The sequence below is a fragment of the Dreissena polymorpha genome, chromosome 4 (assembly GCF_020536995.1).
Source record: "Dreissena polymorpha isolate Duluth1 chromosome 4, UMN_Dpol_1.0, whole genome shotgun sequence".
Taxonomy (NCBI): domain Eukaryota; kingdom Metazoa; phylum Mollusca; class Bivalvia; order Myida; family Dreissenidae; genus Dreissena; species Dreissena polymorpha.
The window spans coordinates 102,122,439-102,142,335 of record NC_068358.1 but is presented as its reverse complement, the minus strand read 5'-3'; the positions used below and the strand labels follow the sequence as shown (position 1 = coordinate 102,142,335).

At 36.2% G+C, this 19,897-nt stretch overlaps 1 protein-coding gene across 1 annotated transcript; it reads left to right on the top strand.

The window, feature by feature from the left end:
• Positions 1 to 1,004: 1,004 nt before the first annotated feature.
• LOC127878066 (sodium/glucose cotransporter 5-like) lies at positions 1,005 to 19,552 on the top strand. The gene is made up of 16 exons (XM_052424476.1): positions 1,005 to 1,095; positions 1,261 to 1,365; positions 1,627 to 1,698; positions 2,840 to 2,944; positions 3,640 to 3,699; positions 4,872 to 4,976; positions 5,559 to 5,664; positions 8,272 to 8,352; positions 8,636 to 8,847; positions 11,210 to 11,345; positions 12,164 to 12,271; positions 12,528 to 12,678; positions 13,929 to 14,097; positions 14,539 to 14,754; positions 16,951 to 17,065; positions 18,899 to 19,552. Exons 2-16 carry the CDS (start codon positions 1,285 to 1,287, stop codon positions 19,108 to 19,110), a joined length of 1,929 nt encoding a protein of 642 aa, XP_052280436.1. The 5' UTR covers positions 1,005 to 1,095; positions 1,261 to 1,284; the 3' UTR covers positions 19,111 to 19,552.
• Positions 19,553 to 19,897: the final 345 nt, after the last annotated feature.

The following is a 19,897-nucleotide window of genomic DNA, read 5'->3' as shown; positions in this document are numbered from 1 at the left end:
AGAATGCATGTTGAGGCACGAACGACAACTCTGCTAGGGAATGGTATCGTATGTGCTTAGAGTACGCTCTCTTTCTCTCTGCTTAAAAAACTTGGGGGTGGGGAGTTGTTTAATACAATGTCCCACATTATTATATTTATGGTATATTATATTTTAATTTAATATAGTATTTCCTATTTACTATATAGTGTTTCCTCGAAAATAATGATATACTATGAATTAAATTTATGTGTCTGAAGGCATCAATAAATGTACACAGTCATTTGTTCTTATTTGCTTGCCTCAGTCACAAATGATACGGTCGCCGGCCGATGTGTCCAATCTCCGGCATCGGGAGGACTGAAAACGTCTGAGCCGTCCGCCGTCCGATTAGTAACACAGTTTGAGTCTCACTTAAAATTTTACCCGACGTCGGGCCCGGGAAGGAATCGAGTTGAGATCGAAAGATGATCGGTTGATCAACGCAAGCTTTTCGCCCGGCGATCGCCCGACATCGGATACGTTGTATGTGTATCATGACGAGCATCGTTCGGCGTCCGTCAGTCATCGTGCGGAGACCCTCCTGCCATCAGACGGTCGCCGGCCGATGTATAATTATGTCCCTAGGAGGCACCTTGATTTTTGCCGAAACACGTATAATGTACAGAGATAGAGATAGTTGGTGTTATTTATTATCAAATGTACATGTATGTAGATAGTAATTTGACTTGTGGTGAGCAGTTGAATTAAAGACTGTTTTCTGGTAATTAATCATTCGAATAAAACATAAAAAACATATTTTGAATGATAATATCAATAAACGATAGTCCATTAACGATACTGAATAGTATTCATTAATAAAGAATACCAATATGGGGAAGAATGTGTACGGAGCGATAATGGATATCGTTTATGCGAGGCGACTCGTCTCGATATAATCTGATAAATAAAACAAGGATATCTTAACTGATTAAATACTTTATGTCAACTAAATTCGTGATTGTTTCAATATGAAACCTTCAAAAACTGTGTTCATCTCGTCTTGTTAGTTTAGTTTGTTTGCACGTGTTGTTTGATTTCGAGGATTAAAATTCTTGAGAATGCTGTAGCTGACTGGTGCGCTGAGTAAACAATTCATGTTGTACTCAAATTAAACGTTGCGACGATATTTTGAAAGGATGTTATATATAGATTTATGAATTAAAAAATAAGCAATTTGTACAGGTAACACGTATTCAAAAGCGAGATATAACAGATACATTTATTTATTTGGAAACTTAGATATTATTTCCTGGATCTGTAACCATGGGAGCGAAATTGGAAGACTGGAGGGATATTCTCATAATCGCAATTTATTTTGTGTTCGTAATGGCCGTTGGTTTGGCGGTAAGTTGACTGTGTTTTCGTTTTCTCCATCTTTTAATTGTAAATATTATTATGGGGGAGTCTTAAGTCCTATACTATTCCCTATTTTGAATTACGTCTTTACAATATAGAGTTTATAGACGTTTATCCATTTTGCTATGATCCAAAAATCCATTGATATGAATTGGTCCATATATGGAATAACCGATATTGTTTTATTTTACTTGGCCTGCAAAACATCAGCATTTTTTGTAATTTAAACAAATGTGTCTTATTTTTTAGTCTTCTTGTCGGAAGAACAGAGAATCGGCGAAAGGATACTTTCTGGCCGGTCGCAATATGCACTGGTTACCGGTGAGTCTTAATTATAACAATATTTTTTAAACATATCTATTTCTTATAAGCATATATATTGAGATTGCTTATAACATATCTGTTTCTTATAAGCATATATATTGAGATTGCTTTAAAACATATTTATTTCTTATAAGCATATAGATGTAGTTTTCTTTAAAACATATTTATTTCGTATAAGCATATAGATGTAGTTTGCTTTAAAACACATTTATTTCGTATAAGCATATAGATTAAGATGGCTTTAAAGCATATCTATTTCTTATAAGCATATATATTTTGATTGCTTTAAAACGTATCTATTTCTTATAAGCATATATATTTAGATTGCTTTAAAACATATCTATTTCTTATAAGCATATAGATTGAGATTGCTTTAAAACATATTTATTTCTTATAAGCATATAGATTGAGATTGCTTTAAAACATATTTATTTCTTATAAGCATATAGATTGAGATTGCTTTAAAACATATTTATTTCTTATAAGCATATAGGTGTAGTTTGCTTTAAAACATATTTATTTCTTATAGCATATACCGGTAGATTTAGCTTGCTTTAAAACATATATGTCTTATAAGCATATAGATCTATATTACTTTAAAACATATCTATTTCTTATAAGCATATAGATTGAAATTGCTTCAAAACATATCTATTTCTTGTAATCATATAGATTTAGATTCTTTAAAACATATTTATTCCTTATAAGCATAAAGATTTAGATTGCTTTAAAACATATCTATTTCTTATAAGCATATAGATTTAGATTGCTTTAAAGCATATCTATTTCTTACAAGCATATAGATTAAGATTGCTTTAAAACATATATATTTCTTATAAACATATATATTTAGATTGCTTTAAAACATCTATTTCATATAATTTGATATTGCTTTAAACGCGCGTTTAATTGTGATTTCCCTCAAACTGGTTTAAACTCGCATTTCTTTGCAATGACCGTTCCAAGGCGATGATCCTAGTGTTGATCATTTATGTTTATATTTGGCGTTCTGTAATCAAACCAGTTTAAACAATATTTGCCTATCGCAATATGTTATTCATTTTAAATCCTTATTGACAAATACCAGCTAGCCTGTCTCATATAATATTTAAATTAAAATGATGAAACTGCTTTTCAGATCGGGTTCTCGTTGTTTGCGAGTAACATTGGCAGCGAACATTTCATTGGCCTTGCTGGAAGTGGCGCGAATTCGGGTATTGCCGTGGTCGCTTTCGAGTGGGGAGTGAGTAATAGTCGACCCACACAAATTTTTATGTTCGAAGCACGAAATCAAATTTCTTCAAAGTACATAATTCACTTGAGGAAAGAATTAATCCATATGTAAAAAACAAGTTTTAAGTAACTAGATCTATAATGACGTATTTTATCATGTTTTTTGTTTTATAAATAAACGAAAACAAAAGTAGTTAAAAGTAATGTGTGCTATGTACATTAACAAGTGAATAATATTGGAAATAATAACTGACCGAGAGTTAATAAATCGATATTATACAATAATTCTTTCAAGTTGATCGTTATTTATGTTAGTTTCGTGCTCAATTTTAGTACCTTCCTTAAATATGGATAGGACAATTTAAAAATCAAGTCTGTAATGCTTTCATACCGAATATAAAGAAAAATGTGTTAGATAAATACAGAAATTATCAAGTCTTGCGTTTTTGTTAGTTTTTAGTGGACTGATCAATATTATTTCATAGCTAACATATACTGTAACACAATGGTCGTATAAGTATTCAAACAGTTTATTACACAAACGTTTCATAAAACTGGATTCTCAGTTCAATTGATCAATGCCATCACGGTTTTCATAACAAAGTTCGTATACTTTTATATTGTAAGAGTATCTATACGGATAAAATCATTATTCGCAGAACATATTGAAAGATGGTTCGAGCAGGGACATGTTTTGTATTTTAGGGCGTTTTATTGCTACTTCTTCTGGGATGGATTTTTCTGCCCGTGTATCTCACAGCTGGTGTAAGTATACAGTTTATATGTGAAATGGCATCACACTTTGAAATTTTAGTTGAGCTTCGCTCTGTGAAGATTGGGTTTAATATATGTGCGTAAAGTGTCGTCCCAGATAAGCCTATGCAGTCCGCACATGCTAATCTGGGACGACACTTTCTGCCTAAACTGGATTTTTTGCTAAGAAGAGACTTTCTTAAAAAACATCATAAAAGCGGAAATTGTCGTCCCTGATAAGCCTGAAGGTGTACACAATGCTTTCTACCGACAGGAGTACACAATGCTCTATTCCTGCAGGTGTACACAATGCTTTCTACCGACAGGAGTACACAATGCTCTATTCCTGCAGGTGTACACAATGCTTTCTACCGACAGGAGTACACAATGCTCTATTCCTGCAGGTGTACACAATGCTTTCTACCGACAGGAGTACACAATGCTCTATTCCTGCAGGTGTACACAATGCTTTCTACCGACAGGAGTACACAATGCTCTATTCCTGCAGGTGTACACAATGCTTTCTACCGACAGGAGTACACAATGCTCTATTCCTGCAGGTGTACACAATGCTTTCTACCGACAGGAGTACACAATGCTCTATTCCTGCAGGTGTACACAATGCTTTCTATCGACAGGAGTACACAATGCTCTATTCCTGCAGGTGTACACAATGCTTTCTACCGACAGGAGTACACAATGCTCTATTCCTGCAGGTGTACACAATGCTTTCTACCGACAGGAGTACACAATGCTCTATTCCTGCAGGTGTACACAATGCTTTCTATCGACAGGAGTACACAATGCTCTATTCCTGCAGGTGTACACAATGCTTTCTACCGACAGGAGTACACAATGCTCTATTCCTGCAGGTGTACACAATGCTTTCTACCGACAGGAGTACACAATGTTCTATTCCTGCAGGTGTACACAATGCTTTCTACCGACAGGAGTACACAATGCTCTATTCCTGCAGGTGTACACAATGCTTTCTATCGACATGAGTACACAATGCTCTATTCCTGCAGGTGTACACAATGCTTTCTACCGACAGGAGTACACAATGCTCTATTCCTGCAGGTGTACACAATGCTTTCTACCGACAGGAGTACACAATGCTCTATTCCTGCAGGTGTACACAATGCTTTCTACCGACAGGAGTACACAATGCTCTATTCCTGCAGGTGTACACAATGCCGGAATACCTGGAAAAGAGATTCGGGGGCCGCCGACTGCGCATCTACCTAAGTGTCGTTTCCACCCTCCTCTATGTCATCACTAAGATATCGGTGAGTCCTACTCCAGAAATCATTGCATTGACCATTTTACAACGTCAAAACAAAATAAACAATATTGACATAGAGAAGTACATATTCAACATAAAATACAAGAAGGTATTTAGCATCACAGCAGTAGATAATAAGATAATAATGAAACACTACACAAAGTAACCGTACACGAAAAGTTAGGTTATTGCATATTGTTACGATATATAACGAGGAAATAATTGCAAGTCTATTATCATTTTCTCAGCATTATATATATACCTTTTGCCGTAGTATATAAGCTGATACTGCATGCTGATTTTCGAAGCAATTCAAATTTATTTAGTGTGGGCCAGTGACAGTTATAAGGTTGTCAATATTACATTCTGAGCGCCTTAGGAATTGGGCCAAGTAAAAAATCATATTCTGTTTCAATCTAGTAGTAGTAGTAGAAGTAGTAGTAGGAGTTGGTGTAGAGTTAGTATGTATTTGTTTATATTATTGTTGTTGATATTTTTTATTGTTGTTGTTGTTCATCTTGTCGTTCGTGTTGATGTTCTTGTTTTTGCTTTTTTTTGATACGACAATATAAATCTATCTTTACAGGTGGATGTTTTCGCAGGTGCCATTTTCATTCAGCAGGCTCTTGGATGGAACACGTACATTTGTATAGTCGTCATACTGGTGGTCAGTGGTCTCTACACAGTCATAGGTAAAATGTGACAGACATCTATACAGTGATAGTTAACATGACTATACCTCTCTAACATTTCCATACCTCTCTAACATTTCCATACCTGTGTAACATGACCATTCCTCTTATAAACATTTCCATACCTTTTCAATTTGTCATACCTCTGTAACATGTCCATACCTCTGTTACATTTCCATACCTCTGTAAAACATGTCCATACCTCTGTAACATTTCCATACCTCTGTACCATGTCCATTCCTCTGTAAAATTCACATTCCTCTATAACATGCCAATACCTTTGTAACATTTCCATACATCCTGTAGCATTTCCATAACTCTGTAACATTTCCATACCTCTCTAACATTTATATACCTCAATAACATGACCATACATCTGTAAAACATGTTCATACCTCTGTAACATTTTCATACCTCTGTAACATGTTTATACCTCTTTAACATTTCCATACATCTGTAAAACATATCCATGCCTCGGTAACATTTCCATACCTCTGTAACATGTCCATACCTATGTAGCATTCACATTCCTCTCTACCATTTCAATACCTTTGTAACATTTCCGTGATCTCTGTAACATTTCCATATATCTGTAAAATGTCCATACTTCTGTAACAGTTCCATACCTCTGTAATATTTCCAAACCTCTGTAACATTTTCACACCTCTGTAACAATTCCTTACCTATGTACTATTTCCATACTTCCATACTGTTCTTTTTCCATTCCTCTGTAACATTGCCATATCTCTGTTACATGTCAATAACTCTGTAACATTTCCATACCTATGTAATATTCCCATACCTCTGTAACATTTCCATACCTCTGTAACATTTTCATACCTCTGTAACATTCGCAGTTCTCTGTAACATGTCCATACCTCTGTAACATGTCCATACCGCTGTAACATGTCCATACCTCTTTAACATTCTCAAATCTCTGTAACATTTCAATACGTTTGTAACATTTCCATACCTCTGTAATTTTACCATGCTGTAACATGTCCATACCTCTTTAACATTCTCAAATCTCTGTAACATTTCAATACGTTTGTAACATGTCCATACCTCTGTAATTTTACCATACCTCTGTAACATTTCAATACCTCTGCAATACTATGTTATGCGTGTGAGGTTTGGGTGTGTGTAAATGCTGATGATATTGAAAGAGTTCATAGAAGATTTTTGAAACGAATACTTGGTGTCAAAATGAGTACCCCTAATTCAGCTGTGTACGGGGAACTAGTGCGATACCCATTATATATAAATCGATATGAACGAATTATAAAATATTTTATAAAATTGTATACACTAATTGTACAAACTAATTGTATATTATATAGTACACTATGGTATATGCGAAATGGTGCTGAACATATAATACGATGTAACAATTGGATTACCAAAGTACGGGACTTGCTTCAAAAGACTGGTGTTGTAGATGTTTGGATGTATCCAGGATCAGTAAATGAAAGCATATGTATTCCTATATTTACAAATAGACTTATTGATATGTACATAGGTTTGGTGCTAAATAATTTAAATGTTAAAAGGTTATAAACTTTATACAAAGAATTAAAACATCGATTTGAACTATCTGATGACCTTAACATAATCCAAAACTTTAATTTAAAAAAATACATATCAAAATTAAGACTTAAAAATTGAATCTGGGAGACATATTAATATTTCTAAAAACGAACGCAAATGTAATATATGTAACTCAAGTGATATACCATTGTTTAATTGTATGTCCTCTTTAAACAGATATAAGAAAAATGTATATTGACAAATTCTATTATAACCGACCTAGTATGCATAAATGTATTCTTTTGTTAGCAAATACTAAAACCAACGTCCTAAATGAACTCGCGATATATTGTAAAATGATTTTAAAATGACAAATGATAACTTGAATGCAAACGTTGAGTAATATGATGGCCTAAGTGCATTTTTAATACCTTTTTATGTACTATTTTGGTTACTTTCGCATTACGATGCATGTGCTTATTGCTGATATATTGTCAGTTATGTATATGTAACGATGAACTGGAAATGTTCAAGTTATATGAATAAACTTTCTGTTCTGTTCTGTAACATTCCCATACCTCTGTAACATGTTCAGACTTTTGTTCCACTTCCACACCTCTGTACCATTTCTATTTAGGTAGGATGTTCATTCGTCTATGAAGTCATATATAATTTCAATAGCTATACACATGCATAATTATCTTTCCCTTACACATGGGTATGTAACAGATCCACGGCCAAATGTAACAATACCATGCCATTCACATACAGAGACATATGTGACATGCCTACACCGAGTAGGGGCAAAAATAGGCACATATACTGTGAATTTACAAAGTAAAAGATTGGTGTAATGGTCACCTTTAGTACCCGCGTTTAACTTGATGTAAAGCAAACACGAATTTACAATATCTTTATCAGCCTTATGTACTATATGACTAAATATTGAATAAAACAAATACGATAAAGTTACACACAGACAATATTTTGTGAATTGTTCAATGCACAGTCAATTATAATTGTCCACTAATCGGTTTTATAGCACCAAAGCTGTAATTGCCAACGTTTCTGTATTGGTAGGTGGTCTCTCTGCTGTGATATTTACGGACACTTTGCAAACAATCATCATGCTCACAGGATCCGCCATTCTTGCTGGCCTAGGTATGTGTGCATGGGTGCTTGTCATCTTTATTTTAGAAATATCCGTTTATAAGTTTTGAAATTCGATTGCTTAAGTCGAATGTGGTAATGCATTTACTGAAACTTATACATTTGTAATTTATTAAGATATATACTTGATAATTGTTACCTGCATTTGCTTTTCATACGGGTTTTTTACCTTTCCTGTCGCATGTATAAATTTCTACGATGCTTTGTAAATGTCTCGTTTACTATATTACTTATTTTTCTACTGTCGCGGTAATTGAACGAGTCTCTCTTCCAGCGTACGTCAAGGTAGGCGGCCTATGGGCGCTGGAATATAAATACTTCAAGGCCATCCCTACCGGTTACACTCCACCAGAGGGTTCCACGTGCGGTCTGCCACGTGAGGACGCTTTCCACATTTTCCGTAACCCTGTGACCTCTGACCTTCCCTGGCCCGGTGTGGTGATACGATCCACTTTAGTCTCAGTATGGTATTGGTGCACGGACCAGGTCAGTCAATGTCCTGTGATATGATATGATTTCGCTAAATGGTAATGATACCTATAATAATAGCTTTGGGGCCATGGTTGACTATTCGCAGTTAAGCCTAATCTTTGATCTCACATTTTCTTCAAATGATAGGATTTATGCTCAACTTATAAAACTTTTGTGACCAGGAAAAGTAGTTTTTTATGAACTTGCTGATAACTGGTTTTCCACTGGTTTAGCCCCGTCACACCGGACTGGCGTCCTTACGGCGTCCTAAGACTGTGTTTCTGGAAATGTCTGATTGTCGTAGTAAGAACGCCAATGACTATTTCGGTAAAAATGCTGTTGTTAGCCTTCCCGTCACACCAGCGTCCAGGTTTATGGCGTTCTGCGCGTCCTCACGGCATCCTTAATACGTCCCTCGCAACCTTACCGCGTTCGTACTGCGTCCTTACGGCGACCAAAGCCGACCATACGGCGTCTGAGCGGCGTCCTTGGTGTTCTTACTGCGTTCTTATTGCGACCATGGCTTCCCCGCAGCGACCGTACGACGACTGTGCGGCGACCACACGGCGACCATACTGGTAGTATAAAAGGCCGGGGGGGGGGGGGTTGGGAGAAATTTCATTTTCTTTCCAATCGTCGATGTGCAGAGAAAAAGTTCAATAATGCCAAGAAATTAGACGCATGGGCGGGGTAAACCCCAAAAAGTAGCTAGTCCTTCACCATCTCCTGAGAAGGGCTCGGGCAGTCTGTTGCTAGCAGCATGCACCAAGCTTACAGCCCTGTTGAATTGAAAAAATAAGCTAGTGACCAGAAGCGATTTATCATCACAAGAAGAAGAGGTAATGGTAGAGTGGCTGAAGGAGCAGCCCATTTTGTACAACAAAAAACTCTCTTCGTACAAAGACCAGGCCAAGAAGGACGCTCTTTGGAACGAGCAAGCTGTGCCCCTGGAAAAGGACGTCAGCATTCTCCATGTGTGATATCGGTCCATTCGAACTAGGTTTTGCAAGTTGGCGAAATTGAAGTCGGGCTCTGGCTCAGGAGAGCGGACGGAACGCGATTTGTGGTTACTTGAAAACTTTAAATTCTTAAAGTCCCGTATCCATTAGGTCCAACAACGAACTGTTGTGAGCGTTAGTACCACTTTTGTTTTTTCTAACTTGCATTTGCATCTAAAGCAACACACGCGTGAGGGATGTTCCAGCGGCGCTCAAAGTTGGTCGCCACTGTTTGCCCTTTTTGAGGCGTTGAAGGACACTTAATTACCTCATCTTTGTATTCGTCGATGATTGCTTATCAAACATCCTTCACTACAAGGGACAGTGTATTGGCCGGAAGTCGAAAGTCAAACTTCATGCTGGCATACGGATCACCAGTCGCCAGATGGCGTACGGTTGCTGCCAATTTTGTTCCCGGATCGATAGCTTTTCTGTAGTTTGTATCTTGCTTGGAAATGCGGCTCGTCAAACATTTCTGGTGGAACCCTTAAGAAATTTTGGAATGAAGCTGGGTCCTCTTGTCTTAACTCAGACATAAGACAATTGAAGTGTCCAAACTGATTCCTCCGACTATCTCCGTACCAAGGTCTAACCCAGCATCGCCTCCGCCTGGCCTGCCTTTCTCACTACGCCTAATACCACCTGCTGTTGGTCAAGTATCTATTGCTGCTGAAGATTTAGAATGTGTTGTGCAATAAGTAAATTATTTATTTTCTCAGAATGGCGCCGAGAAACATAATGAAGAAAATAAAGAAAAAAAATATTCCTTTATATAGGCGTTGATAAGTCGCCCTAAAAACGCACTGGGGTTGCAGTAGGAACGTCATTGTCGTAGTAAGGTCGCAATAGACGTCGTAAGGACGCAATGAAGTCACAATAAGGACGCCATAGTCGTTCTGAGGACGCAATAGACGTACAAGAACGTACTAAAGTCGCCATAAGGTCGCCGTACAGTCGCCTTGCAGTCAATTATCATTTTCTGTGGGTTTGAGCGGCGACCACACGACGTTCATGGCGACCTTACAGCGACCCTACCATGTCCCTACTACGACTATTGCGTCTCTACGGCGTCCCTACGACGTCCTTAACAGAACGCCGTAAAGACGCCATATTCGGCGTCTATGGCGTCCTCACTGCGACCTGGGTCGCCGTAAGGACGCAGTAAGGACGGCAGTTCGGTGTGACGGGGGTATAATTTGCACGAAGTAGAAATAAAAAGGACCCAATTGATGTGTCTTTATTGTCGTTAAAACTCGAATGACCTTAATCCTGTTGTCAATATGAGAAGTGCATATTACAGTAAAACGTTTTTGGTACCTATAAATTAGTTGAGTTTAGAATGAAGTTTGTTTAATGCGGCTCCACATTTTCCGTTTAAGGTAATAGTTCAGCGCACTCTAGCGGCAAAAAACATCGCACACGGCCGTGGAGGCACAATAGTTGCCGGCTACCTGAAACTTCTGCCTTTGTTCCTGATCATTTTGCCGGGCATGTGTAGCCGCGTCCTCTATCCAGGTAACCGTTTGTCTATGAGTGCGATCATGGCCAAAATACTGGTAAAATATGACCCTCGTTCTGGGAAAACTGAGCTTAATGCATGAGCGCAAAGTGTCGTCCCAGATGAGCCTTTGCAGTCCGCACCGGCTAATCTGGGAGGACACTTTACGCACATACATTAATACCAATTTTGAATAAAAGAGGCTCCTATATACAGCTATAGATGTCAGTGTTCCCCGAAGTCAATCTATTATTGAAGCAATTACTTCCCCTATCGGTTAACGGTCTATCCTTTGCTAACCGGTTTTCCTAGTATCTGTAAAGCTGTTAACACGTCAGCCTACAGTCGGTTGTGAGACTTTAATATTTGGGCCGTGCTCTGTAAAAAGATGGTTTCATGCATGTGCGTAAAATGTCGTCCCAGATTAGCCTGTGCAGTCCGCACAGGTTAATCAGGGGCGGCACTTTCCGCTTTTATGATATTTACAGAGTGTCTCTTCTTAATAAAAAAATCCAGTTTAGGCGGAAGTGACGTGCCTGATTAGTCAGTGTGGACTGCACATGCTAATCTGGGACGACCCTTTACGCACATGCATTAAACCTCCTTCTCACAGAGCACGGCCCATTTATTAGTAATTCATGAGGCATTTCAATTCACCTATTAATATTTTTTTTTGTGTTTAAGATTGAATAGTGTGTAATAAAAATACAGTTATCGGGTGCGTTAAATGCCATTGCGTGCGTTTACCCTCAGCAGAATATAAACGACGTGAAATTACTATTCCTCTTAAAGCAATTGTTTCTTATAAAACAACGCTTACGTTACGTTCGTTCAGATGAGGTGGCCTGTGTTGATCCCGAGGTTTGCAAGCGGGTGTGTGACAATGAAAACGGATGTTCCAACATTGCCTACCCGAAACTGGTACTTGAACTAGCACCCATAGGTAACTACGCCTGCGCGAGCTTGTATTAAAAATGTAATTTTCAGGATTGCATGGTAGTTTTCAGTATTGAATGGTAGTGTTTAGTAGTTCAGGTATTCTTAACTCTAAAATTCAATGCATTAAAACTGAATAACAGGATATTTATACTTGTATAATCTGTGTGTTATTTATGTCATGATAAAATAACAACAATCCTATGATAAAAAATGAACGAATAAATGAAATCTTTGTAATGCTTCTGTTACACCCAATGCAGGTCTGAAGGGGATGATGATGGCGGTGATGCTGTCTGCCCTAATGAGCTCCCTCACTTCCATATTCAACAGCGCCGCCACGCTGTTCACCATGGACATCTGGAAGAAGGTCCGGAAGCAGGCGTCAGAGAGGGAGCTGCTCATTTCGGGGAGGTAAGATCAGGGTCTCTTTTCAGGTTACATTACACTAACTACCTTTCATTTGATGAAAGTCTGGAAAAGACACGACGATCAAGGTTCCGATCAGGATGTAAAGCGCTTGACAACAAGTCTTAAGATTGTGTTTTCCGATCATTTGATTAAACGCTGGGCAAAACATCCAAGAATCAGGGGTTCGATTGGTTGTTAGAAGGATGATTTACAAATCTAAGAAAAACCTGTTCGATAATTTGCTATAGGGACGTATTACAAATCCGAGGATCATATTTTCGATTAGAAATAACTGCTGAAAACGGCGAACAAATTGAATAAAAAAAGCACACAACATCGGCGCTATCTCAGTAGTTAGATATACTTGCCAAATTACATTACATATACGCGTGTATATGTAGTAAGCAGCAGTCTGTGTTTTCTCGGAACTCAGTAAAAACAGCATTGGTACAAAAAGATATCCTTAATTCATGCGTGTGGCATGTGTATCCGTATTATCGGCCCTCTTAATGAATACATCGAAATATTTCAAGTGAAAAGATTGAACAACATAAATGTTTAATACGTCACTCTATAGTTTAATGTGTATTCTTGAACATAACAACAAAAACTGCATTAGAATCGGTAATACTTTGTCAAAATACTGGCGAGACTAAGCTCCATGTAGTAATCAGTATCATGTACACAGTTTCTCATAATATTGGCCCTTCTGATTGGTTGCGAAGGTTTGTGTCTATGCGCATGTTCTTTTTCTATAAATAGTTTCTTTATGGAAAAACGAAACTCGTGTTTATGTTTCTTTTAAAGTATTTAAAAAAATCACAAATAAGCGACTAATAAAACATTTGATTAACCTTCTAATAAACCAAAAACAAACTAACACAATTATGTGTTAATCATAATATCGGCCTGGAATAATCATGACCTATTTTCAAACGAAAACCGGAAATCGTGAGATAGATCGTCGTAATAGTCATTAAGAAACAGCAATAAATTAAAACTTCTAAAAATGGAAAAAAACATTTACTGTCCAGCACTTCTTGAGGGGTTTACGTCAAAGGCACGATACAATGAGGAGGGCCGATACTATGAGAATACGGGAATATGAATTTGTCGTTTGTCATTATCCGAATATTCAATCGATGCGACTCCATAAAAATCAAAAGTGTGTTGTGTATATAAATTTACTGAATAGATCTAGTAAATGCTTTTCTCATCATTTAAAACATTATCTTATTCATCCTCGCTATCAGGATATTTGTCGTGGTGTTGGTTGGGGTCAGCGTTGCCTGGATACCGCTGATCAAGTCTGCTCAGGGGGCGCAACTTTTCATCTACATCATGGCGGTCACAGGTTACATCGCTCCTCCACTGTCAGTCGTATTCCTCATGGCAGTCTTTATTCCACGCATCAACGAGGAGGTATGTAATCAGTTTTCCGTGTCGTTGAAATCACTGATTTATAAATGCACATAGTCAGTATCCAGTAAATAAGATGCTCAATCATGCTTTATACTTGTTCGGTTCAGTTTTATTTAATGTTCATGTTCTTAACAGTGTACAAACAAAAATGAAACCTTTAACACATAGAAAGTTATTTATTTATTTATTTTCATATATTTATTTATGTATTTACATTCAGAATACATATGTTTAAAATTGAAATAATTTGGAGTTATGATGCGAAGGAATGATACGAGGACGCAAGCACGAGTGTTGAATACAAATATATCAAACAAAAAAGTAGACATGTATCGACCATTAATTATTTAATAGTAATTTAGCTATGTTTTCCTCCAGTTCGGAACTTTTTGCTAGGGTCCATAAAAGATCTAATGGTATTGTTGTTAAATGTGGTTACAGGGAGCATTCTGGGGCATTTTCATTGGTCAACTGATTGGAATAAGTAGACTGGTCCTCGATTTCATCTACACGGCTCCTAAATGCGGTGAACCCGACAACAGACCGTTGATCGTTTCTGCTGTGAACTACACGTATTTCGCAGCCATATTGCTAGTCATTTCCGCCATCATTACTGTTGTATTAAGCTTCTGTACAGCAAGGCCGGATTATGAACAGGTACACACTCTGATTTCCGTCATGTTGAATCATATAACATATCATTTAATGTAATTAGGTAAATCCCAATAGTTTAGTTGCCCATTTTGTTCAAATCGGCAACAAAATGCTTTACATGTCATCAAAATTACAAATATCTTTGCTACCATTGAATCCCGACAAAACGAAAGTTTCCAAACGCATACATTATTGGCAAACACATAGCATCCGTTTGTTGTTGTTGTTGTTTTCCATTTTAGTTGATCTGGTGAATGTAATATAATACCATAAACTCGTCGTTATTAATGCAAACGCACTTGTTGCTTTGAATTTTTAAATTTGCGACGTCAAGGCATGACAAACGACCAAAGACAACAAGACGAAACGACCACGAAGCAGTCTCCGAAACACTCTATATTATAACTATAAATTTATTGAGCTTTTTATTGTAATAACTAAATATCGTTTATGTTGTTGTTGTTGTTGTTTTTAATCAATCTTTGACTTTGAACAATCTTGAACGAACGCATTAACCAAATTCATCATAAATTGTATTGTATTGGAAAAGCGAAGACCAACCAACGATCAAATGTCATCAATTGCAAACAAACAATTAATGGATGGTGGCCTGGAATTGATTTTAAAGGAAGTAATTAGATACAGTGACAATAATAAAAAAAAGAAGCCAATTACATCGGACGAATTTTACTAAAGTCTCCAAATGGTGTAACCGAATATATATATATATATATATATATATATATATATATATATATATATATATATATATATATATATATATATATATATATGCACGTTATTTCAGTTTTTCTTCAGACAAAAAACTATGGTTGCTTTTGTTCCGGAAGTAATTAAAAAATAAAATATGAATTCTGCGATTACTCACACGTATGTAACCTATATTGATGCAAATTTATAAGTTGATTGAGAGCCATATGGGAAATTTGCACCTTTTAGGGGTTTTTTGTTAGACACAATTTTAGTTGCTAAAGTTACAGAAATAAGTTAAACATTTAAATCGGAATATGCGTTTACTCCAAAATTACTTAAGCTTATTAAATGAAGCTCCGTGTGCGTATAGAGAGAAGTATTTGTAATACGCACGTTTATTTCAGTTGTTTCGGCATACCAAAAATATGACTAATATGATGAGAAAACAATTGAAGCATCAAACCTGCATCCTGTGTATTAATTACAGTAAAGCTAAATACTAACGGAAATCCTATTCTTACTCCAAAAACATTAACCCGGTAAAGCACTTCTGTTTTATCTTTGGCAAAGCTCTTGTTTGATAAGGTGTGTTAGTGTTAATGAGTGATATTCGAACACATTAATTGAGTAGTACACACTGCTTCTATCAAAATCGACCGACTGTTTTATAGAAGGAGTGATTTACATTTTCACTTGAAACATAGTCCCTTGATAACAAGACAATATAGGGATTAGCACGTATTTCCTTGCCAATAATTACCTCCGCATCTCAGGTATAAATAACAGACTATTCAACAGCGTATGGGTGATTAATGTGTTTCTGGTGTTTTTTAATTGAAGGCACGTGAATAATACCACAAAGATGATCACTATTACTGAAATTATGCTCAACATTAGCAGTTGTTGTTTGTTATTTTTGTGTTGTTGTTTTGTTTGCGAAAACTGAATCGCAAGGGAAAGATTCTCTTTATACCATGTTTAATTATATAAGAAGATAGGTTCATGATGCATAAACACAGTATTTATGATTTAAATAGTGAATTCCTCATCAATTTGTCAATGCTTTTCTTTGTGTTTCTTAATTATAGTGAGATTATAAGATACATTAGTTTCAATGCGTCAGTAAGGGTTTTAACCGAGACTTGCCTTAAAAAAAAACGCTGTACACGTTTTTTAAATATTTGTAAGTGCGCGTATCCTCAAACAATATGGGCCGTAGTGTGTGTAAAGGGGGTTTAAAGCATGTGCGTAAAGTGTCGTCCCAGATTAGACTGTGTAGTCCGCATAAGCTTATCAGGGACGACACTTTCCGTTTTATGAAATATTTCGTTTAAAAAAGTCTCTTCTTAGCAAAAATTCAGTTTAAGCGGAAAGTGTCGTAAGTTGCACTGGACCATGCCCTGTTTTTCACCTTACTTATTACAACATCGCATAACTTATGTTTCGCCAAAACCACGTGCATGACTTAAACATTTATGGTCACAGATGAAGGGTCTGACGGTATGGAGCGTCCACAAACTCGGGGTAAAGCGGAATAAACTGGCGCAGAGACGCTTGACGATCTTGAGTAGAAACAATTCCGTAAGCGACGGAGGCCAGAGTAAGTATTAACAGACGTTCTATGCGCCACTATTTCTGTTGATCCTTTTATTAAAGACTGTGAAAAATACGCGAAACGATTGACTAATTTGGCTAGTTCTGTTTTTGTCGTTATATTTTGTGATACTACGACGATTGCTTTTATACAGTATACAATTCATCATTCATTGTATAAGCACGGATGCCCGAGTGGTCTAAGCGAAAGGCTTTTACTCCAGGGGTCAGTGGTTCGAGCCCAGTTGAGGGTTACTTTTTGTTTTTTCTTTAAAGGGGCCTTTTCACAGATTTTGGCATATTTTGAAGTTTGTCATTAAATGCTTTATATTGATAAATGTAAACATTGGATCTTAAAAGCTCCAGTAAAAAAATCAAGAATAAAATTAAAAAAGGGAAAAAAAGTAGCCGGTACCAGGGCTCGAACCAGTGACCCCCGGAGTCCTGGAGTTAGTCTGAAGTAAAAATGCATTAGCCCTCTCGGCTATTCCGCCGGGTATGCATCGCCTATGTAGTTTATACGTTATATAAGCACTCTTCGTAGTTTCGTACATTTAAACGACAACAACAGAACTCTCCAAATTATTCAATCGTTTCGCGTGGCAACGCTTTATAATTTTTAGGCTTTCAAATCGTCAAAAGATACATATAATGGCTATATTGGACTATGGTAAATGTTCAGTAATACTGTTTCTTCACAAATATCATAACTAAAACGAAAATTTGGGAATCTAAAACAACTTTTTTCAATTTTTTCAATTTACCAATCCGTGAAAAGATCCCTTTAAATTTATTCTTGTTTCGTTACTGGAGCTTTTTAGATCCAATATTTACATTTATCAATATAAAGCATGCCGCATGTGGATCTCAAGTACAAAGGATGGTTGTCGAAACTTACCTTAAACCCTACTATTGTGTTAACATGTCGACAGTGTGTTTTAACAGACAATAAAAAATGGTTCTTGCATAAAACGTCTTAAATGTTATTCATATGAAAATAATTACTTTTAATAAACATAGAAAGACAATTTGGGTTTCTTTCTTGAAAATATTTATTGTGTCACTTAAGTTAGAAAAGTATTTCACGGTATTACCCCGAATGCAAACAAATATCCGCTATATTATATCTCCCATCTGACTAACTTATCAACAACAAATTACTAGAGGAAAAGTGTCAGTATTTCAGACCAGCCTTATATGTTCGGATCGTATAAGTATATTTGTAAGTAGTATAGCTGCTACATCAATATAATTTTCAAGGGAAACGCAATGGCTATGATGTATTTTAAATGTGTTTCCAATTGTTTATTCTAGTAATCAAACAAAACACGATAGAAAAAATACTTGTAATGTTTAACTATAAAATAGAGGTTGCATAATGCATGAAATCCTTCTTTGGACTCGTTTTAGAATTTATCGAAATTGTTGGTTTAACCGTCTTTTTCGGTTCAAAGTAGCCCAAAGTGATCTGATAAATAACTGTTTGTTTTTATAAATACATGTGATCACAGGTGGTTAGCGTGTGGCTATGATTTTAATTAGTGAAAACATCATTTTGAATGATAAATAACCATATTATAACGAAAAATCAACTTTTCTGGAAAATAATTTCACTATCAAAGTGATCCAGTTGAATCATGTCAGCGATATAGGGATATATATCGTGTGACACAGTCATCGTGGTTTAAATTCGTAGAATTTTCTAAATAGACATTAATTATTGATAGATACAGCTTCTTGGAATATATTTGATGTTTTATGCGTAAATCTTACGTTTGCACGTGATCTATATCTGTCACGAAATGGCCTCAATATAGCAGACACTTATTATATTTTGCAGCAACAAGTAACCGGATGTCAGCTGTATCGAAAGTCATTCACGACGCGGAGACACAAGGCGACCATAAGGAAGTTGAAGTGGATCATGAGGTGGAAATGAAAAAGCGTTATCGTGAAACCATGTCGATCAGTAGCGGCGTCAGTCTCTTCCTCAACTTCAATGCCGTTCTTCTGCTCTCTGTTTTCGTTATGACGTATGCGTTGTTTGCTTAAACGAACGCTTGTCTTTTCTAAATCAGGTATTGACCGATTGCTGAAAAAAACTTAAGTTATGTTCGTGGAAATAAATTGACCAGTTATTTAAAGTCAAAATTGTGGATTTTGCAACCACTGGCTTTTTTAATCTGATAAAGGATCAGTTTAGTGGACAACTTAATCCTTGATTGACAAGTCACAACGGGCCAATCTTCCCATGTGTCGTCTAGTTCATTTCTGTAAATGGCGGACGTTTTTAGTAACGTGCAGAAATATTTTAAATGAAAATCATGAAGACGCATAAGATCCGGTTACTATGAATAGATTTGGTTAATTACATGTTATTTTTGCAGAAAGGAATTATAATTAGATACAAAATCCTAAATGTTAAACTTCTTTTTTTGTTTCTTAGAATATGTATCAATACGATTGTCTTTAATAAACAAAAAACATGAAAACATTTAATGAGTACAATTGGTATTCTTGTTTTAGTTTAGTGTAAACAATTATCGTCCACATAATGGTTTGTATTTTTAAATTGATTGTCGAGTATATGGTTTGTATAAAGTATGAATTATCCAGAAAATGTTTTTTATTTGAGTATCATTGTCCAGAAAATGGTGCGTATTTAAGTATCATTGCCCAGAAAATGGATTGTTTTTTAGTTTGCATTGTCAAATAAATGATTTATTTTTTTATATTTTTTCCATTTACTTGTTTGTATTTAAATATTATTTAACAAGAAAATGTTTTTGCATATTATTTCACATTGTTCGGTAAACGATTTGTTTTTAAATCTAATTGT